Source organism: Numenius arquata, chromosome 8, assembly GCF_964106895.1.
Source record: "Numenius arquata chromosome 8, bNumArq3.hap1.1, whole genome shotgun sequence".
Lineage (NCBI taxonomy): Eukaryota > Metazoa > Chordata > Aves > Charadriiformes > Scolopacidae > Numenius > Numenius arquata.
This window is the reverse complement of record NC_133583.1, coordinates 42,001,443-42,025,843: the sequence shown is the minus strand read 5'-3', so window position 1 is coordinate 42,025,843 and position 24,401 is coordinate 42,001,443. Positions and strand designations below refer to the sequence as shown.

At 39.0% G+C, this 24,401-nt stretch overlaps 1 protein-coding gene across 1 annotated transcript in view; it reads right to left on the bottom strand.

Moving 5' to 3' along the window:
• The window catches only part of DPYD (dihydropyrimidine dehydrogenase), a 366,613-nt gene that overhangs the window by 43,030 nt on the left and 299,182 nt on the right, over positions 1-24,401 (bottom strand). The window contains 1 exon segment of the mRNA XM_074151782.1: positions 7,424-7,603. Coding sequence (XP_074007883.1) covers positions 7,424-7,603 — 180 coding nt within the window.

Below are 24,401 nucleotides of genomic sequence, written 5' to 3'. Positions count from 1 at the left end.
AATTAAATATGAAAACCTAAATTTATCTCTATGTTCGGCTGTCATTAACTTAACAGGGAGTGCACATGTTCTAATCTAATGGCTGATTTTTTTCTCCATGTGCAGCATATTAAAATGTATATTAGCCTCAAGGTGCATAAACACAAAATAATAGACCAAAGGTTTTGGCCTGTGGAGAAAAAAATCCATGCTCAAAGGCCGTCAAGTAGCTGGTGATGCAGGGGAGACACTCACTTAGCCTCATTAAGCCAAAGCTCTCTTTTGCTTGTCTTTTGTTCTGCATGACAGCAGCCTCTTTGTTGTATAATAATTCATTCCAAGTTCGTTCCAAGCTACCGAAACTGGTGAACTGTGGCCATTTTAATGAGCAGTATTGGTGGTATGCATAATCTGCAAGCCACGTGGACCAGGCAATCACAGAGCACTGCAGCCAGCAAAATGAGATACTGTCGAAATCACAAATTTGTCAAGTTGTTTTTGGACAGGGTATTATAATAAGCGCTAAAATATGCATCTTATTACTCCGCATCTGCCAGTCAAAGATCACTGTAATGAATGCATGCTGCAGGGTATGACCAGGCCGTTTTCCTAAGTAAAACAAACTGCAGAGTACAAAAAAGAATTATGTATTTTTGGCAGTGCCTGGATTTTTTTTTTAAATCCTTTTGCATCAGGAGGTGGATTTTCCTGGCTTGATGTCCGTTGCCAGCAGTGAATGCACTAAAACTGCCACAGCCAAGGAGTTAACGTGAATACGTTGTTTCTTAATAGCCACATTTACTGGCTGTGAATATGAAACTTTAAACTCAGTGCTTGAAGCAAATTTAGCATACAGTACATATAAAACCCACAAAGATTAAACTACTTTAAATCCACTTTAATAATCCTAGTTCCTTTTGTTTTATCCATTTCTACTGCAAATGGCTTCACTGTTAGGGAAGATACATTTAATGTAACAACCTACAGACTTCGTGAGAAACTGCACTGTAGATAATCACAACATAAACTTCCATAATAGACCAGTTAGGGAAAAAAAAATAATGTTAGAGAGGTCCTTTTTTCTAAAAATTGGTCAGGCCAGGGATTGCTCATAATTGCTCTCGGCTTGCAAATGCTGGGAGGTTCACCAATGGCAACAAACACGCTAACTGCTGGCACTCCCTGAAACACTACTGGTGATGCTCCACAGAGGGACCATCAGGCTCCCACCTGGAGCCACACCTGTGAAGACCTTTCATCACATCAGGGGAGAAGGGGAAAGAATGAGGAGGGGGAAGCAGAAGGAAAGGACTTACTTCCTCATCTGCCTGCAGATGCTGGTTCAGATATGTTTTGGCGGAGACATATTTTCAGTCAAGCCAACAAGCATATGTGGCAACAGCCCCTGAGTGTGCTGATGCACAGTTCCCATAATATCCTAAACCAAGAGCTTTCTTGATCGATACTGGCTTACACTTCAGAGGCTTTCCCTAGCTGAGAGCTGTATTTCAGGTGCAAGCCTTAGCTAATGGCAAAAAAGGATCAAAAAGCCTAAAATTAATTTCCCACCCCTCTGACTCTTCTTCAGAACTTCTGATGCCAATATGGGAAAAATGGTTTCTTCATCAATGTTAATTGTTTATTGCAATTTCTATACCACCATTTGATGAGATGGTCCATATTTCTGGATATGGCCAGATATGTTCTGTGTTCTTGTCCTTGTTCTGGCAGGGATAGGGTTAATTGTCACAAGGAGCTGGGACGGGACACAGCCTGGACAGGTGACCCAAACCTAGCAAAAACAGTACTCAATACCATGTGATGTCATCCTCAGTATACAGCTGGGGAAGCCGGCCGGGGGGCAGGAATTGCTGCTCGGGAGCGGGGTGGGCTTCAGGTTCCTCTCAGTGAGCAGCTGTACATGAATCATGTTTCTATAATCCTTTAGCAGTATTATTGTTGTTTTCCTCTTTCCTTTGCTGTTCTGTTAAACTGCCTTTATCTCAACCCACAAGTTTTGCCTTTTTCTTCCAATTCTCCCCCCATCCTGCTGCTGGGGGTGAGGGGAGTGAGTGAACGGCCATGTGGTTCTTTGTTGCCCGCTGAGGCTAAACCACGACACTTCTTTATGCAGTGCTGGAGACAAGGGGACAGTTCTTTACCATACTGGACAAATTTGCCTTCCTGAACAAGGAGCACTTCAAAAAATGAAGGGTGAAAACCTCTGCTCAGTGAAGGCAGTCAGAGGTCTTGAAGAATCTGAAGACAGCCAAAACTTGCTGCATGCCTTGGCAACAGTGTTTTTGGATGGCTGGGACTTCACATTTTATTTATTTATTTATTTAATAGAAGAACTAATTTAATATTTCGTATGAAATCTTGATGGTATAGCAAGATTTTTTTTCTCTGCCATACAAAAGCCTATTTAGATTTTACTGCAATCAAGTTAGAATTTAGCAGGTTTGTACTATTCAGAAGACTCAGTTATTAGTACCCATAGATACTTGAAGGAAGTGTGTATTTTAGTCTAAATGGAAATCCAATGCATTCAGAGAACAAACTCAGCAGCTTGCTAAATTTAAGGTGATGAGAATTTTCACTGAAGTTCATACACTGTGCATGTTCAGGATCATTATCTCTCATCTGTTTGCTGGAGAAAACTGCCTTCCATAAATGTGTTTTTATCAGATGTTTTCAAGATTTTTTGATACAGCACAACAGTTGAGGAGGATCCACTATGAAAACCGGTTTGTTTTGAGTTTCGGATACCTCTGGAATCAAAATGCTTAAATTATTACTTTTTCTTCTTTTTAATTTTTTAACCTTGTGACACGATCAAACAAAGGCCAGTTTTTGCAAAACTGCTGCTTTTGAAAGCAAGGTATGAAACATCCATTTATGTTTACCTCTTCTTATAAACCCATACCTACCAACTGAATACACTGCTATATTTTTAATGTTTAGTTACCTGGCATGTATAAAGGCCACTGTGTTAAGTATGATTTTTATGGCTGACATTAGGTGGAAGTTTATACAGAAAAAACACTATACCGCTTCTTTGACCACGAGCTGACACCAGTGCATTTCTGGGACATAATCACTTCAGCTCTCTGGAGTAAGATCAGTGAGCAACTAATAAAAGAGTCCTGTAATAAACAGACAAGGTGAGACAGTGACTACACACAGGAGATCAAAACTCTGGGGAATATTGTACCTTATCCAGATACCTAGTGAGAACAGTCACCTTTATTGCTTCTGGTCATGTATCTTCCTGCGAAACTCAGGAACACTATTTTAAAACATAATTCTGTTAATTTTGGATTATAAGGATACCACCTGTACTCTCCCTCTCTCTTATGCAGCCACCCTAATAACTTTGGGTTGTAAGAGCATGCTCTACATCTTAACTGTCTGCCTGATTGCATCATGCACTTGATCTCAGTCCTAAATTCATGCTGAGGTAAGTGTGCTTTTACAAAAGTTCTTCCTCAAGGGAGTCACTAAGAAGCAGTGTGGTGTCATCATTACCTTGCCATTCTCTCATCTCAGTGTCGAGATTTGCAAGCTGAGATTATAGCTGAGACAAGCTGACAAGTTTTATTCCATGCATTTAATGGAAAGGTGATTCAGAGGTGATATTAATGACAGTCATCTGTGTCAAGGCTTCAAATGTCAGGTCCTCCCACAGAAAAAAAAAAACCCGCAACAACTAAATAAGCCAGCAGAAAAGCAATGAGGAAGGAAGTCGAGAAGACTGGCTTTGTCCACCTTTGTGACTCTGATGCAGCATCTGTGCTAGGACTGTCTTTGGAGCAGTTATGGATAAGGTTACAATCGCAGGAAAGAATGAATAAAATCGGTGGAGCTATGGAAAACAGTATCACCCAGTGACTGGAAGCCATGACTGAGGTTAGCATTTCTAAGCGGGAATCTCGTTACTATTACAGGCAGTGTAGTACCACAGGTCACATCTTGGACAAAGGCAAGAATTGACTCCTGCAGCAGCTGCTGTGTTAGCAAAAGGGAAAAAGGCAGCACTATTGAAAAGACAATCAGAAAATATCTACTAGCTGGCTAAAAGATGATAAATTTAGCATTTACATATGAAAAAATACATTCTGCAACAGTGAAAAACATAAAAGCACCAAGTTTCCAAATATTTTCCAGTGCTATGATGCTTCTCATATGTTAAAGGCTATAAATTATCAGATGAAAGTATTAGTTTCATTAATCCAGAAGCATGAACAGCTAGTAATCAACATGATTTTCTTTTTCGGCCAAAAGTTCATGTGTTTGCTAGTAAACTGCTTATTATATTACACTATTTCGCACAGTATTTTTAGTATTCGTTCTATTTAGGAAGGAAATTATTGTGATAACTGTAAAAACTGACAGTGATAACTGTTCAGTTTGTCATTTATCTGGTGACTGCATGGCAAGACAGCTTTAGTTTGATGTCAGGTGTACCATTTAGAAGGAAGTATTTATCTTTTAGTTTACTCTGGTCATCAAATACTACAATATTTCATGACAAAACTCTACTGTGTCACTCTCCTGTGGCAACACTCTGCACTCAGCATCTGTTCGATGCTGAAACCAGAAAAGAAAATGAATTATCAAAAGAATAGTGCACTGTTATATAAAAATATGGACATTAACATTCAATATTGCATGTGAACCAAAACAGATACTGTTATGAATGTACTTAGCTGGGAATAGGACTGGTCCTAACTGTAATATATTAAAAACTGGGAGAGGGTCAATGAATACAATCAGAAGGCAAGTGGTTCTTGACGTTGTCAAAAATAATTCTTGTCCCTCAGTTCCTTATTAAATTGTCAGTTGCCTGAACATTTTATCCCTCTGATTCTATATGAAAATTAATAGGAATTTTGTAAGAAAATGGGCAATGATTACTTTATATTTTTACATTTACTGCACCAAAAATACAACATATCAAACTTAGCATCTTCAGGGGTTTTTTGAATGCAAAAGTTTGTCAGTATTTGCTGTTTAGCTTCTCATAGGGCATAGGGCTTCTCAAACTTGAACAGCTTCTTATAAGTTTTTTACATTGTAATGCAGGATTTTGGCTTTCACATTTTACTCCATGTATAACATATATATTCCTACACATTACTTTTATCGATGAGAACATATACATCACATCTATGGGCTATCTTCTCTTTTCCAAATAGAGAGCAATGACACCCTTTTTAGTGAATTTATTTTAGAAAGAGAATCAGAAGTGTTTGTTATGACTTGCTGCCAAGCAAGCTAGATGTTTGTGTTTGAATCTAGATGAAACTACAGTACTTAACTAAATTTACTAGGCACAAGGACATGAAATCCAATATTGATAATAATTTATGAAAGTAAGAATACTGATTCCTATAATACTGCAAACTTAGTTTATGATAACATAATTAGTTACACTAATAACACTGCTTAGGCACAGTCTTGCTAATTATGATATTATAAATATTAATGATATCAAGCCTTTGTATTTGATTGCCCCTAGTAGGATCATTTATCATGGTATTTTCCTTTTACCCGTGCTGTATTATTTTTCTTTCTTTTCCCTTGAATGTTCATTCCTGGACTAACAGCCATCTTGAGCTTATGCCTAAAATATATCACTACCTTATCAATGATGCAGCCTGGTTAACTTTATATGTTATTATTTAGTAGCAATGATCCAATGATATAACTCAGTGCTAAGGGCAATCAAATACACAATCAGTTATAGTCTGTGTGCCTTGTTCATTTTACATGTCTAACAGAGCCAGCCAGCCAGGATTACATAGGGCTTTGTTTTTCATTCTTTTTCATGTGACCTGTTTCAAGTTAAGATTCCTTTGAATTATTAAATGCTTCCTTAAAGCATCTTTTCACACTACCTTTTTAAAGTTAATTATTGATGTACTGACAAGCGGAAAAGACTAAGAATTATTTTTTTTTATCACTCAAAAGGATATGAGAAAGCATCTTTGACAATGGTTGTCTGTTTAGTAAAATACAAATGTAATACAACGATAGAACACTGAATGCAACTTTAAAGATGAATTACAACAAATCTCTGTTACATGAGTTGGAAATGCTGTGTATGTTTCTACAGGTGCTAAAGGAAGGAAGTTTAGATATAACCCTTTGAGCCTGGTTTAACTGCTTAACATAAGTAGATGAAAATGAAACTGCTTGTATCTCGTTTTATTTTTAAGCAGCGTATTATCCAGAGCTTTAGAAATAGGATTGTCTTTTCTCCTGGAAGGTAATGTTATAATTTTCAGAGCTCCACAGAGAACAACAACAATATAGGAGTCTCTAATCTCCTGCTAAATCCAACTCCAGTCATCAGCAACGATAAGCAGAGATTTGGAGGCGTTTGACACTCCAAATCCTATTCTTTTGTAATTCTTTACTTTTTACAACATTTTCAACAGTGTTATATCAGATTTTTGGAAAGATAATCAATAGGCATGATGTATAACTGAAATCAGTCTTCAAAGTGATCCCCTCTAGTAACCAGAAACAAAAGCTCAGCCTCCCTGCTGTGCAGGTATTTTGCTTAGAGCAGTAGGCAGCGGGGCATCAGTAGGAAGCCAGTTACACCTCCCTGATTCTCAGCATGGATCAGCCGGTGCCCTGGTGGAGAGGTGAGCAGGCAGCTGCAGACCCGTTGCACCTGGCAAAAATCTCCAAAGGTGCTTTTGTAGCAGGGAACTACTAGAGCAGAAAGGAAAGACAGTCCAGAGGTTAGGACTTCAGAGAGACCCTAGTTTACGTTCCTATCCCACCACAGACTTTCTACGTTTAAATAATTTTGCGGAATCTATTAAATTATTCGGTGTCGCTCTTCCTCACCTGGAACTTCCCTGCCTTGCAGAGGTTTTGGGAGTCAGCACACATGAAAAACCATGAGATGCTCAGGTATGATGAATGAAGGGCCACTCCTACTGGATCTAGTGTTCCAACTAAAAGCTGGCTTGTGACAAGTTGTCTCAACTGGTCACATCCAGTACTAGGGGGTTTTCATGTCTCCTGAATGTTGCATCCTGGCTGGAATACTCAGGAACTTCTGGCACAATATTAAAATCAATCTGAATCAAGTTGAGTTTCATTGAAACAAGCAGTTCCAGAACTTGTTCCAATGTATTGGTAATTTTATGTCCTACACTTTTTTTAAAGACGTGATGTTATGAACCAAGTTGAGAGATCATATTTACAGTAAAAATGTTATCCCATATCAAGTTATTTCAACTTTATCTATTTAAGCTTCCTTCAGATATTTGTTAATACTCAGAAGGAAAAAGACTGGGTGACTAATTGTTAGATCAGCAATGGTTAACCAAGTAGGTAGCAGAAACTGCATACAGTGATTATGGAATTACATTCAAAGTCAAGACATAGTGTCAATATACAGGAATGGAATGAAACCACGCACCTTTCCCACCAGATCAGCAATTCGAGGTACTGGTTTTCCTTTCTGATGGCGCATGGTTGCAGGACTCTGTCCATTCCAGTCTTCAAGCTCCTCAATGCTTTTCAAGTAAAGAAGAGCTCGCAGTCCAGTGCAGTAGTCATCAATAACAGTGAAATCTTGATTCTGGATGGCACTGCACACCTAAGAAATGTCAGTTATTAGCAACATCCTGGCAGAGGAGCATATGGAATTAACAACCTCTTTGGACTTACTTATCATCAGATGACCCTTCCTGCAAGTTCACTGGGAAAGAACTACAATAATTCAAGATATTCAGGCTGCTTAATCCTATGTCATGATACCACCACTGCAGTTCAGGAAAAAAAGGACTCAATAACGCTAGTTACACCTAGGTTTCCTAACAGCAGCCCTTAGACCAGACGTCAAGGCTGTTCAGAAGTAAGCCTGCAAGCTCAGCCCCAAGTGTGCCTACCAGGGCGCTGATGCTGAGCATACCAAGCACACTGGCAAACCATCAGCTCTGCTCAGATCCTTGCCTGCCGACCAACAGTGGTACTCCCCACCCTGCTGTGTTCAGGAATCACAGACATATTCAGTTAGGTCTCAGTCAAGCAAATCACAGAACCATAGTCCTGCTGAGGTTGCAAGGCATCTCTAGAGGTTGTCTTGTCCAACCTCCCAGCTCAGAGAAGGCTCAACTAGAGGAGGCTACCCAAGACCATATCCAGTCAGGGTTTGGATATCTCCAAAGACAGAGACTACATAACCTCTCTGGGGAACCTGGTCCGATGTTCATTCTCCCTTGTAGCTTTTTCTTATATTTGAATGGAATTTCCTGTGTTCCAGTTTGTGTCCATTGCCTCTTGTCCTTTCACTGGATACCCCTGAGAAGAATCTAGCTCCAACATAAGTGTGTCAACAAACAGCATCCATTATGATGACCTGCTAGTATGGCTGAGCATTGTCAGGTGCAGAAGAACGGTCCCCTTCTGCTAATCACCATTTGCCATTCAGTGGTACTGGGAAGACAGGCCACTTTATTTTAGATACTTTAGAAACTTAGATATCAATATAGCTTTATAAACATATAAAGCAATGATCCCTAACCTGCAGAGCTTAAAAGGTTAGTAGCTAAAGTACTGACAAAGTACAAAGTAGCTAAAACTACTGACAGCAGAGAATAGTCTAACCATTTACACAGATTCTTCTGGGCCACTTCATGGATATCAACTCAGATTTAAACCCACAGAGATCCCCAAACAAACTGACAAGTGAATAAAAAATCCCTGACTCTTCTCTGAACACCTTCTCACTATCATCCATCAGTGATGAGGTGCAGGGTTGATTGAGTACCATTAATTGTCAGTCCCTGAAATGCTCTGAAATTCCAGATGTGTCAGTGTTTTAAGCTGCTGATTCAGCTTTTATTCTAAAAGCTGAAAAGAATGCTCCTGATAGTATCTACACTTACATACACGTAATGAACACAACAATGACGTAGCCACCTATTTAAGAGCATGGGTGTGTGCACGTGCACAAACACATCCACGCTCCTTGGACATGAAAACACACCTTGGAACATAATTGACATCAACACTTAAAAAATACAGGAAATATAGAATTGTTTTTCACATTTCAGAAATGATAATACAACTTGCAATTCTGAAGACAGATACACATCACATTGTAAAATACCATGCACTACAGCTGTACAAGAAAAAATAAGGGCAAACTATAAAATAATCACAAGAACATTTCCTATGAAGTGTATCTACATTACACAAAATCTGTTTCTCTGGAGAAACAGTGTGGGCATTAATTAGGTCTGTAACACCTTCCATAGACTTCAAGATTTTTATTTTTTTTTTCCCAGAACAATTATAGAGAACATCATAATAATTTCCTGTACAGGTTATTTAACTGCAAAACTCAACTGATGCTTATTTAAACCTTTTTGTTCACCAAGGGATTCTCTATTTTTTTAGTGCATGGGTAATACTTTTATTAGCTATTCTTAAAAATACTAAAACTGAAAAAAAATACAGTTAAAAGCCATGTCATGTCACTTGAAACAAATTCAAGCACTGTTGTCAAAATCCTGAAATATTTTGACAGGATGTATACACATGAGATACACTGGAGGATACCTGTAATAACCTTATAAATAAAGAGGCTTTTACTGTTTTCCATTTTGTGGTGCAGTGTTATGAACTGCAATAATATAAAAATGTGCAGAAGATGATATCACACTAAGAGCTAACATTTGACCCCTGTGAGTCTATGTACAGTGCACTTTTTGCCTTCCCTGGAAAGCCAAGTAGGTTCCAAAACCAAAGGCAAAATACAATTTTTTAAGAAAAATGTAAATCTCTGCACTAAAGAAAAATGTTATCTGAAATGGAGAGACTTAGAAACAGAATTAGCAAGTAGTTTGAGAAGATTCTCCTCTTCTGTAGGAGCCTTATAACTGTGGTGCCCAACAGTGCAGATAATTAACCAAAGAGCTGTCATTCACTGATTTCACTGTGATAAAAGCAAGTGTTTATGTTTATGGGCCTTTCCTAGAACATGAGAGATTCAAACATTAACACATGCAAAACACAAATAGTTTTGCCATGTTTTTGGCAAATTTCAAAACATTCTGAACTTCGAGATTTGTTATGTTGCACATATCAGATGGCGAGATTTGTGTTTTAGGCTTACCGTAACTTCCATGAATCAACGTACAAACCTTTGCTGCATTTTAAAAGGTGGTGAACAAAGTCAAGATAAAAGGTCACCCTGACCCCTCAGCCATGACAATTTCTACACCACAGAGAGAGGTTTTTAGCATCATACCTGGCTGCCTCTGAATCACCAGTTTAAATGACACTGTGCCCGCTTCTCAGCAAAAGAGAAGTGGCAGGGCAATAGACCAGGTGAGACTCAAACTCACGCATCCGGAAAAATCGCAGAAGAACTGAACCAGCCCGTCTCCACACATCATTAATGCCCCCACTTTGCTCCTGCTGCTCGCTCTGGGAACAGGCATGCTTCCCCCTCCCTTGCGAAGCCAAACGTTGAGCCCCTTCTTGAGCTGGTATCTGATTTTCTGGGTGTGAAGAGCAGTCCAGTTTCACCTGAAACGTTTAGATAGAAAGTAGCTTTTTCTTCTCTGGGAGAGACAGGCCCTGGGAGCAACCTATGGGACAAGAGTGAGGTCCAGATCACAATAAGCTGCTAGCTGTCCTGCTGTCTTGCGTTTGTTTCCAGCTTTGGACCAGAACTTGGGCTAGAAGAGAAAGGTGCTACATTTTTTTCTGCTTAGAAAGGCAATGTATATTATTCATACTGCACTAATATAAAGGGAGAAAATTTTGCCCAAGCTTGGTTTTACTGCATTGCCTGGCAGCGGCAGTAGAACTGCTACGATTTCATTTTTAAGTTCTGACCTTCTCCCCTCTCCCCTAGATCCAGACTCCTATGATTGCCCATTACGTCCCAAAAGAGACAAGCAGGTGAACATGCTATGTAGGATCAATTATATTGTGTGCTCAGTATTCTGAAATCTAAAACTCTTCACAGTATAAATTGCAACTGTAGGTTACAAGTCTAATCTATACAGACATGCCTGAGATACTAAAAGATACAATGCCTGCTTTGCTGCTGGTAAATCAAACATACACCAAATGATCTCATTGGGGAATGGGAATGTGAAATGAATCACAGGCTAAGGCTATATGTAAAACTGTTCTGCAAAATGCAATGATGGGAGAGGCATGCAAAGGTCTCTGCTGATGTCTTGCATAAGAAATGACCTGTCTGCTCTATTACTAAATAAACATAAATACTGAGCCTAACTTTGTCAAAGGATCTAGAGCCATTACAAATCTTAATTGAGGACCTGGAGTACATTGGCAGGGGATTATTATTGTGTAAAAAGAATTTTACGGGTTACTTTATTGTTATTAATCACTGACATAAATCTGAAACTTTTAATTTACATATTTTGAAGAAAAAGTTCATTATTGGTGACAGGTACTACCACATCAGTTATAAAACATTTTAAATGCCTTTGCTTTTAGCAGAATCTTTACACAACAAAGAGATGCCAATTTCTGAAGTCTTTACTGAGGCAAATCCCCTGTACCATTTACTGAGAGCTCTGTCTATGTAAGTCCTTTTAGGTTTTGTCCATAGTCTAAATTTCTACGAGCAACAAGAAAAATACCTAGGCATTCAATTTTATTTTTGTTTTGCTCTCTACAACATTGGGTGTGCTTCCTGTCCAAACTTTGGCATATCCTGGGGGACTGTGTGGAAAACCTGTGCCATCCGTCCAGAACCCAGACAAAGCGGCTGAGGCATTTCCAGCCAGATCACCCACTAAAGGAATTGCTGTCCAGAGTTGTCCTAGCATTTTCCCATTGGAGGATGCTGCAGAGAAAAAAATATTTTCTGTAACACTAGAAAGAGCCAGGCATTACTCTGTCCACTCTTTCTTACCCCACCACCTTCAGTTTTTACATAAACTCATTATTATTATATGGAGAAATCCCAGCTAAACAGGTGATGGTGGGGAAGATGGTGCCAAAAATGGGCCCCAGTCCCCACCTGCGTTCTTTCTATTCCATCAAGAGCAGGGATTTCAGCAGAATTGGCAGAGGAGATGCAGATCTAGACATGTTTGTATCAGTTTTTCCTGACACTACTTTAAACTAACAAGAGGTAGTGTATCTATAATCTCATATACTGCTAGTTCAGTACAAAGGGCTGGAGCAGCTCAGAGAATCTCTAGCCTGTTTAATAACATGTTGCTTTGTAAGACGTATAAGTATTCTTGGTGTGAGTACAGCTGTGAGAATAAGAATGCTGCAATGTGTGGCAGCAGTCATGCTCCTCTTCGAAACTGTCTCAAAGCACTATTAAAACCCTTTGCCAACAATGAATTTGTGGTAGGAGACAATAGCTTGGAGAAAATTTTAATTTTTACAACCCTCCAAAATATGTTTCACTTTTCAGAATATGGGTGTAAAATAATTGTCATTTTTATGAAAACAGAAGTAACATTAAGGAAGCAGATGGGTGGCGGTGATACAGTCATGAAGGAAGAAGATTGACGGGTATATATTTGTATATACAAACGCAAATCACATTGCTTGACTGTTCTACCGTATTAGTTTCCATTTGTTGTAGCTGTACAACATCAAAGCAGTGATGTCCCCATATATTGCATTTAGTGGTAATGTAACGGACTACCAAAAAAAAAAAAAAAAAAAAAAAATCAAAGTAAGAGTTTCTAAGTAGTTTCCTGGCAATTGAGACAGCAGGCTCTTTCATCTATGCTGTAACTGTGGCAGTGCATTGATTTAAACTCCTTCTGAGATCTCAAATGCTTTTATATTCTTAGGTCTCGCTGGCTGCTTTCTTTTTGCTCGCCCCTCCCCCCCCCCCCCCCGCTTCAAATGATAAAATTCTAGCATTTAGCAGAATGCCATCTTGCTTCCCCAGAAGACGGAGACTTATTTCAGCTTTGGTTCTAAACTGCCTAGGATCTCTAAATAAAACAGCTCTCAAAATGCCATCCGATTAGGAAATTGGCCTTTGACTTCACAGTTTCTAATATTCTTACCATAGCAAGGGGATAAACAACTATTATTCCTCTGAGATACCTGTGAGAGGTTTCACAATGGATTAACAATTTTGCTTTTCCATTAATTTTGTTGACTTTGAAATATTTTTACTGATATGCCCAAATGGTAAGCAAAAGATTTACGGTTTTGATTTTATATTATAATATATTTTCAATTTTAGTATTATTTATCATCTTCTTATAGAAGCTTTCTTTTTCTATTAAAAATTCTTCCTGATAAGTATTGAAGACATAAATCCACCTTCCTGTTAGAGAAACATTTATGAATGACTCTAAGCTGTTTTTCAATGTATAGTTGAGGCTACTGCTTTTTTGATTAGTGTCTATTGATTAAGATTCTGGTGGAAAAAGACTGAAGTTGTAAATGAATGCAAGGTGCTTCAGGAAGGATTCTATTTGTGCCCATATGTGTATGTATATGAATCGACAGCCTTATGAAAATTAATTTTATTGTAGTGGGCAAGAGCATGATTATAATCTGAGTAAGGCATACATATAATTTAAATTTTATTCTCAAAAGCAACTAGCAAAAATTGACTCAACTAAAGGGAGATCTTTCTGGGCCATGCAATCTATATGCTGCATATAGCTCTTGCCTATGGAAATGAAAATGTATGTTTTCTAGCCCCTGTACAATGATTTAGATGTGCCCAGGTCTACAAAGTAAAAGCAGCATTGGTTGTCTGACACAGTACTCATAATAATGTAGCAAGAGCTGCAATGTGAGAGTAAGCAGACGAAATCTGTGCTTACAGTCTTCAGGATACCAATGTCTATGGAAAGGCTGCCTGTGTAACAATGGTTCCTCCTCCTCCTCATGTCTCGTTCAACGCTGACTTACCAGTACATTAAATGTATAGCCTAAATTATCCTTTCTATCAGCAATTATTACTTTTGCTAGAGGGCTGTAGGATTAAGAACATTATGGGAAGTGGATTATCAGACAATGTGGTGCACTCTCTGGAAAAAAAAAATAAAAAAGAGATTCTTTCTTTCAAAGAACAAATTTGTAAGTAAGAAAAAGCTTCCCAAATATTGATACAGTACAGATGGAATTATTTGATTCATTCACATTAGCTGCTTAAATGACTCTAGAGATATAGGTTAGCAGATGGGATGCTACTTAACAAGGCTTCAGATACTGGATCAAGATGCAAAACTGATTTGGATGATAGCTGATAGCCTTTTTAAAACATTAGAATTGAGATAATATACATGAACTAAAAAACTACTATTTGTTACAACGTTTGCTATGGCTTTCAGAAAGGAGTTATAAGGACTCAAATATTACATGTATGAATTGTCTGAATTGTGGGAAAAACCCCACATAATCTTTTTTTTTTACTGAGTCCTAGATTTGAAGTCCTAATGAGCCGAGGACTTACTAGTGACATTTGAACAGCAACATGCAGAAGAACGATTCAAAGATGCTAACAACTCCAGGCTCTGCAGAGTAGGCAACCATTCACATAGGGCTTAGGAAATCCATATAAAAAAATAACTGCATGGTTCAATGTTATGTGGGTGTCAGTAATGAAGTATTTCAGTGATTTTGTTGTACCTCAAGTGAGTTCATCAGACAAGCTTGAGGTAGTGTCATTCTAATCGGAAGTATAGGCTAACGTCAGTAAATAATGGAGCTCAAAATGAGTTAAAAGGAGAAGGTCTCCAGCCCATCTTGTGGGATAAGAGCTCTATCTCTTGTACAGCTTGGATCCTCTACAACAGGACGTTAACGCTGATGTGGTGTTGAGCAGAGCTGAGCCGACATGTAGGGAGCATTGAGGCAGGGACCACAGGTAAGGAAATAAAGATGCAGTAGATGGGCAGCAAGAAGAGCCACACAGCTTGTGTTGAAGCCACAGCAGCCTCCTGATACAGGCTGTCATGAAAAGCCTTCAAAGCACCAAGGGGACAGTTACTACCACTGGCACAGAGGCCCCAGCGTACCTGATTTTGGGGAGTGAAAGACCTTTTTAATGTATTGCACTCCAGCAACCTTGGGCAACTGTGAGTGGCCAACAATGAAGAAGGAGAAAGAAGTATAGAATCCATTAGCCACTTATCAGACAAGGGCACAGCAGGGGATAAGAGCACTCTAAGGGATCCTTTAGGAATGTTATCCGACGCATTAATTCCTAGCCTACTCAAATGTATTTTTCCTCCCCTTACGTTCTTCTCTGCCAATTAATGTATCTTTGATCTAAATAGCTAAACTGGGTCTTTGGGAGTGGGAAACTGGTACTTATCAAGGGACCCTGAACGATGCAATTTTGTATCCCGTGTCTTTGAGAGGGGGAATGCAGAAGAAATCAAGAATTTTCAGAAGGCTCCCTGAGGTAATTGTGGGGTTTTTTTTTTCCTCCCTGTCAACCACCCCTAGAGGAATGGTTATATTTCCTTATCTCACTAAAGCATTCTGTCAGTTCTTGGAACTACAAAGTGGACCTTTATGCAGTAGGTGGGCACACATACTGATAAAAGTGCTGATCGTGATCATCTTTCCTAAGAAAACAAATGCGATTCCACATGCCTTGAACATTGAGGAGTGTGGGAAACAGCCTCATAATCAGCCATCTATAGCAAATTGTAGCATTGTACTGTAGATCTACAAAATGAAAGATATCTTTGAAAGCAGATGAGCTAACTCCCCTGTGTAAACAGTCCAATCACATATAGAGGCTCTACAACTATCTTTAAACGTATGTTGAATATCACTTCGTATTTCATTTATTAACACCCAATGGTCTTGCCTCTCTCTTATAAGTACTGTTGTGGAAAATGAAATCCTTCCATTCTCCCAGAGGTTCTGCAGCTGCTGGTACAGCATCAGCAGCTGTACCGGTAGATGTAGATTTACTTGACCCATTTCCATGAGGTGTATCCTCCAGCTCCTCCAAAGACATTTCTAAAGCAGATACCAGTTAAATCGCTCAGATTTGGTGTTTTGATATTAAAAGTCATCAAGTAACATAACACATTTAGTCAGAAGCTAGCAGTGTTTTTAAGATTTTGTCTTCTGAGAGCTAACCAACAGGAACACCATCCTCTCTGCATTGGAGCTGGTCCGTTATTCCATTTTTGGAAAGGCATATTTGTCAGAACTGAGCGTGGTTCTAGGAAAGCACGCTTTTCAGAAAAGAACTGTGTTCTGGAAAACGTGTGGAAAAGAGTTTCAGAATTACCAATATGTTCTGTTTGACAACATGGAATGCAATGGCTCCATTTAACTTGAAAATGTCTGTTTTGCAATCCAAGTTAATTGGAATGAAAAGGTCAAAACTAAAATATGTTGCAAAATGACTGAAACAACTATTTGAATCACCCAAATATTTTTTTTCTTTAAATGTGTTAATCCTACACATTTTTAGAATTTTGATTATCAGTTTAAACTGGAAAACTTTTTTATCCTTAAACTTCCCTGTGACAGAATAACTATTTGCCAATCACTGTTAATACTTGGGTTCATTAACATGTAACAGATCCAGAGTAAAGCTTCGGCATTCTTCATCCCAGGACACTGAATCAGACACAGCAGGGACTTGAACCCAGATCTATTTTGATTAAATGAAATTTGTCAATGAAAAACAGTTTCCTCAAATAAGTTTTCAACAAACTCTAATGAGAACCATCTACTGAGGGACATCCTCCTGTGACTAGAATTTTGAAAGCTGCAGACCTCTCAAAATCAAACAGAAAAGCAATTTTTCCATTTTGGAACCTCAGTTCAGTCCTGCAATGATTAACCCCTCATCCTTGTGAGTCTTTCCCTCTAGTAGTTTCACATTTTATTTCAGCTAAAATTACTTTCATCCTTTATCAGCTTGCCTGTATGAATTTGTGCAGCAGCTGCTGTGTCCATTGAAGAGTGAGATTCATGTGAATAAAATAGTTCTGACCCTCCAAGTCCTTCGTGTCTGAGATAAAAACCCACTTCCACATTTCCTTAGGGATTGTTTTACCTATCTCTGTACAAGTAATAAATATCAGCAAGAAAAGCAGCGACATAACTCAGATATTGAAGAAAGTTAAGCCCTTTCTTAAACATTCTGCCAGCTTCAGAAAAATGGTTTCTCTGTTTTTTTCTTTCATTCAAATTGCATGGATAAAAGGACCTCTTGCCAGCCAGATCAAGCTGTGTCAGGGGGCTTGTGTTGTAACAGAAAAAAAAAAACTTCAAAAAGGCATCAGGGCTCATATTCCCTTCTTCCTGGGCATAAAAAAGATTTTTCTACCACTGGGAAAAACAGCAGATTGGTCACCAAACTCCAGCTATCCCCACACCGAGCCCGAGCCCAGCTGCACGGCAGCACCCGCTTGTGCCGACATTGGCTCCAGGACCATGCTGCCCTGAGAACAGCCTCCTCCACCACTTGCTCTCCCTTTCTTCCTTTCACTGCCAGCTACAGCCTCTGACTGAAAGATCAGCAGAGACACTATGATAGAAAAAGCAACATTTCTTACATGCGTGTTTTCTTTGTATGACCGATAACATTTCTTAGAAAAACTTCTCTGACGGCAAAGCTTTGCAATCCTGAGTGTCTTACGTTTCCCCTTTTTGGAAAACAAGTCCCCTGCAGTTACAATATGTATAATTTAAAACAAAACACAGGAAATTCCCTAAGTAATTATTGAAGATGACAGTAATAAAAAAAGAAACTCGGCATTTTCCGCTGTGCTTATTTTTCCTTCTATTTATATTTTCAATATCCAACAAGGAGCTGGGTACACTTTCAGATTCAATTTCCAGTCACCTCCACACTGGTACACAAGGGGAACTCTGTCTACAACAGTGCTAGCTTTGTGTCTGAAAGCAACCTAAGCTGAGTAAAACAACTTGCCCGTAATTTCTTCAACACTTAACTGAGCCTCTTTTGAGGAGCCATCTCCATGTTGCTTTTACTTTTAAAATTTTAAACAAAACTCACTTGATGCCAATTCACACCACGTGGATTTATTCACAGGGAGGACATCTCTGTGCTTGTTCATATAAGATAGTCACAGTATGAACCCACATCAGTAGTGTGAATCCACATTAAAAATAGGTGCAGCAGTACTGGGGTTTGGAAAGAGCAGCAGTATTGTGGATCCTTGGGAGAGACGGAGAGAGCATGTTGCCAAAGCAATTATTATTCACATCTCCTCAGACCTTAAAGTCCCTATGTCACCTATGTCTTTGCCCAGGGAAGCAGGGTAGACACCTGGGCAGAAGGGGAAAGAAAGCAGGCTCCGTGTCCCCAGGTATAAGAGCAGAGAACAGATCCTCTGCAGGGGTTGGGAGTGACTGGTATAGGACAGCATTTGAGTTGATGCTCAATTGAGACCTAATTGTTATTAAATAATTATTACCATTCAGTGATAGTTAAACCTACTTTGCATGAGAATCCATTATAAGAATGACAAGTAGCAGTTGTTATGGAATGAGCTTGAATTCATTCTTACAAATTTATGAAATAACAATCCTATCTATTCAGACCTCATTTACTAGCTGGTGAAATGAGCAGAAATAAAGGAAAGCTAATAGATAAATCCCCTAAGCAGCTCCAAATAAAATGTAGAACTACTGCAAAACTGCAGAAAATAAAAGGCATTATTAGCTTAGAGTTTATTCCATAACTTTACAATGTGCTGATTTGAATAGGGCAACTTTTCATTAAAAGAGGCAAGATAATAAAAGTAAAAATCAATAATGAAAACCTGTTTTAACCTGATATTTTTTTCTACTATAACCAAAAAACTTTCTAGATAGCTTTTGTTTCACAAATTCTGATTTCTATTAAAAGGAAATCTCACAGAAAATTCTCACCATCAATTAGCAATTTCCATACCAAGTATCTGTAATGGAGCAAGTGTGGAAGTCCTCTAATGACTTTTTTTTTATTAGCAAAGAAAGACAGACAGTTGAGAACAGGTTGAGCTTCTGTAATTAGCACTGAGCTAAGAAAAAAGCAGAAAATAATGAAATGTTTATCAGAAGCAATCGCTTGAGTATCTCTGCCCCAACTCTTCTCTCTCGTTCACATTCGTTTTTCTTTTGATTTTATGTCGACATGTTCAAACAGCACTTTGTTCCCTCTTTTGTTTCTGCATGTACTGTAAATTTCAGCTCTGCAGAGAAGGGCCACTCCATTCAGCGCTGCGTCCATTGAAGACTTTTTTAAGCGTGCAGCTCTGTGAGCAGTGGAGCTAATGATACCTGGCTTCCAGCAGCTCTGTGTTTCCTGGTTGGGTTCTCTGACGTCTAATAAGGTGTGACTGCCAATTAAAGCCTTTCCTGTGGCTGACACAGTCCTAACGGCACTGTCCCATGTGGATTCTCAGAGGTCTAATAAAGGTGAGCTCATAGCATGCTCACACTTACAGTGAAGGAATGCAGGTACGCTCTCTCCTCTGCCTGACTTTTTTGTTTTCTCAAAACTTGTTATAGCAAAATACTTTCTATCTTCCAGCAAATTTCAGTGAAAACAGATACAAAGCTCCAATGTGACTGAGAATACTCAAAAGGACATACAAACACATATCGTTTTTCTTTGGGAATATGGATAAAACCTGCTATTTCTACATGAGACTACATTTATCTGAATCAAAGGACTTAGATCTGAAAAGTAGTTTTGTCTTAAGTGGTATTTCTTTTGCTTAAAATTGTCAGTGGATGTAAAGAGCCACCTCTTGAATCTCGACTCGTATCATTTTGGTGGCTTGCCACTGCATCCAGCAATCTGTTCTTCACTCACCAATTTCATTGGTGAGAGAAGAATTAGGTCCAACATCTTAACTTCTCTGTATCATAGACAGCTTTGTACAGAAAGTTTTTGTTCTTCTACCCCGAGTCACAGCCTGCGTTAGAAACTTCATGGTGTCCAGCTGGTGCCAAAGTGTGCCTGTTCTTGGGTTTACTGGCCCATGGAGCGCTCTCTGACTGGCACAACGCAAAGCCTTCAGCCTCTGTTCCCCTCATGCACTGGTGTAAGGACAGGATGGGGCAGAGGAAGGGTGGGCCCTTGGTGAGTCCAAGCAGGAGAAGCCCAGCCTTGCTCTGCCACACCAATGGCACCCTGTGGCTGTTTAAGAGTTGCAGCCACTGACCTGACTTCATTCTTCTCACACAGAGCTGAGATTAGACACAAAGAAACCCAGCCCTTTCTCTGCATTCAAAATCACTGCTATTCATTGCAAAACAAAATATTTTTTTCCAACTGTAATCAGTATAAACTTAACCCAGAATTGTAAAACAGAGCCTGCTCCACCACCGCCCTGCTCTGTCACTCCCATGATTTCAATCTCTTAGTTTTTCACTCTCCATACCATTAAATGGCATAAACAATCATTCCTGGATGAGAATTTTTTTGCCTCATCTAGTCCTCACTTAACTCAAGTATCAGTGTCTTCACTGACCCGAAAAAACACTGAGACAGGCTTAAAAGAACACTAATTCCAGCTCTCTACTTTGCAGTTCTGTAGCCATAAGAAAACACAGAGAGATTACATCAGGGACCTTAATGAAAATTAAAAAAAATAAAATGGATAAAAATATGATAAATTATTATAGTATATGTTTACTTCATTTTTTTGTTGTTGTTTTTTTTTTTTTTTAATTGGGGTGGAGAAAATGGTAGCATCTAAACATTACGATATGACATAATGTTTATGAAATGGTATTTTTTTCCCCCTGTCATTTCAGTGATTATATTTTCAGAGCCTTCCTTTTTTTTTTTTTTTTTTTTCTGATACCCAGGGCATTTTATACCATGTAGAAGGGTTCCTCACAGGGTTTCACTTTTGCACAAATACAATAACAATGCTCTCTCATAGTTCAAGTCCCACTATTTTGTGATGGAAAAGCTTGTTTATTCACACACAAAGGGCCATCCTGCTGTTATAAAAATCCCTCAACTAAATGCTTCTGCAAAAAGCCTGCTGAAGAAAAAATAATAATCAAACTGTCTTGAATCCCTTGGGACTCTGGGTCCAAAGAGGTCCCAACAAGAATGCACCTTGAAAATGTTACAAAAACCACATGTTGTCTCATAAAAACAACTGCGTTCTGTGTTGGAGGGAGATTTTCTCTTGCAGAGGCCAAAAACATCCCTATTGCTTTCCCACCATGGGCTCTCATACTGCCATAACTGTTTTGTTCTTCCTCACATCCCTGAGGTCTCACACACAACTGGTGCAGGGCAGGAGAGAAGGGCACAGGCAGATCCAGCATCATGGTGGCTCTGCCCGTGGGGTGGGGTCTATTCCCTCCTTATTCCCTTGCCTGAGAGACAAGGAGGGTGATGGCACAAGGTCCAGAGGCAGCAGGCATGCATGGGCTGAATATGACATGGTGGGGACAAGAGCAGAGGAACAGGGCTGCAAGGTTCTCCATCCCATCCAGGGAAAGTGGGAGGCAGAGATGGGTGAAGGTGGGTCTCGGGACAAAGCTGCAGACTGCCCTGGTGGAAAACAGCATTATATGGGTGGATTTTAAATTGTTGCTATGTAGAGAGCCTTACAGACATCCATGATGGAGCAATGGGGCACAAGTGTAACCTCCATACTTTGTAAGAAAAGAAATTTGTTTGAAAAGGAACCCATATTCTTTACACCTTAATGGCTAATATTCAAGAATAACAAAAGTATTCCATACCAGAATATAATGTTAAGAGACTCTACCATGAAACAAGTATACTTCAGAAAGTACCTCTTTGTTCTACCTTTTTTTTTGTTACATCTGCTAGAAATAATGACTACAGAATCTCTTTCAACAAAAGGTCATTTATGTCAATGGACAGAACACAGAGGATCAGATCACCTGCGGTAATTGCAAATTAATGCTCTGCTGCTAATGCATTAACTACACAATATTGATCTACAATTGAATCATACAGGCTACTGTGAAGCGATTTTTACTTTAATATTTTTACACTTTTATTGCTTTTTCCATAATGCATTTTCTCTTTCCACTGGAATTTTCTATAATTGTCTCCATTTTTAATTTCCTACAGCGAGATGACTTTGAAAAATGTGTGTCTCTTTCAAAGCCTTGCAAAAATCTAACAAACCATCAATGCGACATGGTAAATCACATACATGATGCAAAGGATGAAAAAAAAATTCGATATACATCTTATTTTGATAAATTTGGGCTTTAAAAAAAGCTTACTTAAATTAAAAAAATACTTCAGCTTCACTGAAAGCTGGTAGAAATGAACTGCATCTCAGAAAGATGCAGTTAGAGATTTCTAGCATTTTTGGTATGCAATGAATGCAGGATTATCTCCATCAATAAAGTTGTTATTTTTTTAATTTCATGCCTTTACTGAAAAGGGATTGGTGGACTTGGGTATGTTACAAAAAAGTACAGTGCTATGGAATCAGCTGAAGAATGGCCGAAGTGTTTCAGCATTTTTAATGAAAGATTAAAAAACGAGGGGTCTTTTTGTAACTGTTTCAGAAGTCCATAAAGTGGAAGAATGTTCTGTTAAATTGCTGCATAAAATTTTAATCCCAGCTACTACTTACCTCAATGGTTCAGTTGGTTTTCCATACCTGCTGCAAAACTTTCTTACACATGAACTTTTTGTCAGTAATGACACTAAGATATTGCCCTCCACCTGTTACAGGAAGGGATAGAACACACTTTGAATACTGAAACTCTCTCCCCAAACCATTCCCTAATATACCTGCTTAATATCACTTGAGGTGGTTATAGCATATATCAAAATATGGCTTATCACCTGACTTCTGACTTGCATTCCCGTGTATGATGATTTCGTAAATGGAAAATAAATCCCCACGTTTTAAAAATAAAAGCAATTGGAAAAAATAATGGAGATCTGGATTGAAGGGGAAATAGCTGCAGAGGAAAACCTGATCTTGCTTTTAATGGAGTTACATTTATTATTCATAAACGTCTTCTCTAAGAGATATGCCACATGGCAATTAAATCAACTCACACAAAGCCTTTGTATTATCTTAGCCATGAACATCACCCTCTGATGGCAAAGAAGTCACAGGACTCTCATCTAGGCAAACGAAGGGAAGCCCAATGCCCATGCAAGTGCTGCTCTCCCGGGTTCTCTAGCTGGGCTCTGTGGATGGGTCAATACAACCTCTGCTGCTTAGTGGTATCAGACCACATTTAATATTGGATAAACTGACATTCCCTACCCTTCTTTTGAAATACTGCTAATGAGGAAACATCCACACACTATTCTGTGTAACAGGGCAGTGATAGCAGTGGCAGAACCCACTCCCAGGTTTTGAGACCACTGCTCATTTGGCACAGCTGAGCACAGAGCTCGCTCCAGCACTTCCAAAACCTGGGCTGCTTGCTTTCTGCCTCTGGATCAGTCATAAGGTGTCCTCGTGGAAATGTGAAGTAAGATCACAAAATGTGCAGTACTGTGTCAGTCCAAGTGTCAAGTCAGCACCATCTCCAAAGCAGATGCTTAAGACAAGGCTATGGGACACATGTATAATTCCTCCAGTACAGTCCCAGCTTCTACTTACTTAACTCGAGGACTTGCTATATATTGAATCTTAATATACTGAATTATTCACTAGATCACTTTTTTTGATGCTATCTCCAAATTCTGTACTTGCTCTGTATTTTGGTACTGAGAAAGCAGACGTGAACCGCCAAAGCTGTTATGATAAGCAACAGAGATTTTGACTGTTGAAGGAACAACTTGGGCATTTGTTACCAAGGACATGTGAGAGAGAGACTGGGATTCTGGGAAAAGTATACTAGCCGGCTATTCATACGACCTTGTTAAGAAGGAAAACAACAGCAATGTTTCTCATAATCCTAATTACGTTCCAAAGATGACCCATGAAGGTAAGACTGTCTTCTGTCTATCACAACGTATCTTGCCTGAGCAGCAAATAAGACTTTCAGTCTAGTCCCAGTCAAGTGTATTTCTTGTGAGACTGCCCATAGAGAATACTTGTTTCTCTCTCCCTTCCATTTGCCTTTCCCAAGATGAGGGAAAGACTTATGGCCTGCACTAACAATCTTACATGAAGTTTACTAAAGGCTTATTTTTAAATGAATGTAATTTAAGTAGTTCAGATCCTTACCTACACAGCAGCTTTAGAATCCATTTATCTCAGATTAGTTTAAATGACTTCCCTACTTTAGTGAAACAGAAATAAGCCACTCAAACTGAGGATAGGTTTGATCCAGAGGAGTTTCAAATCAGTTCTAGAGATGATTTTAGTTAAACTGGTGAAGCCTAAGGACAAGAAATTTTTTTTTTCACCATCTCTGGTAAGAATCTCTTGGAAAGAGAAATTGTTCTGTACAGGGCAGAAGACCAGTATAGATGCGAGTCATTTCTGGAAGCCAGTTCCAGAGAA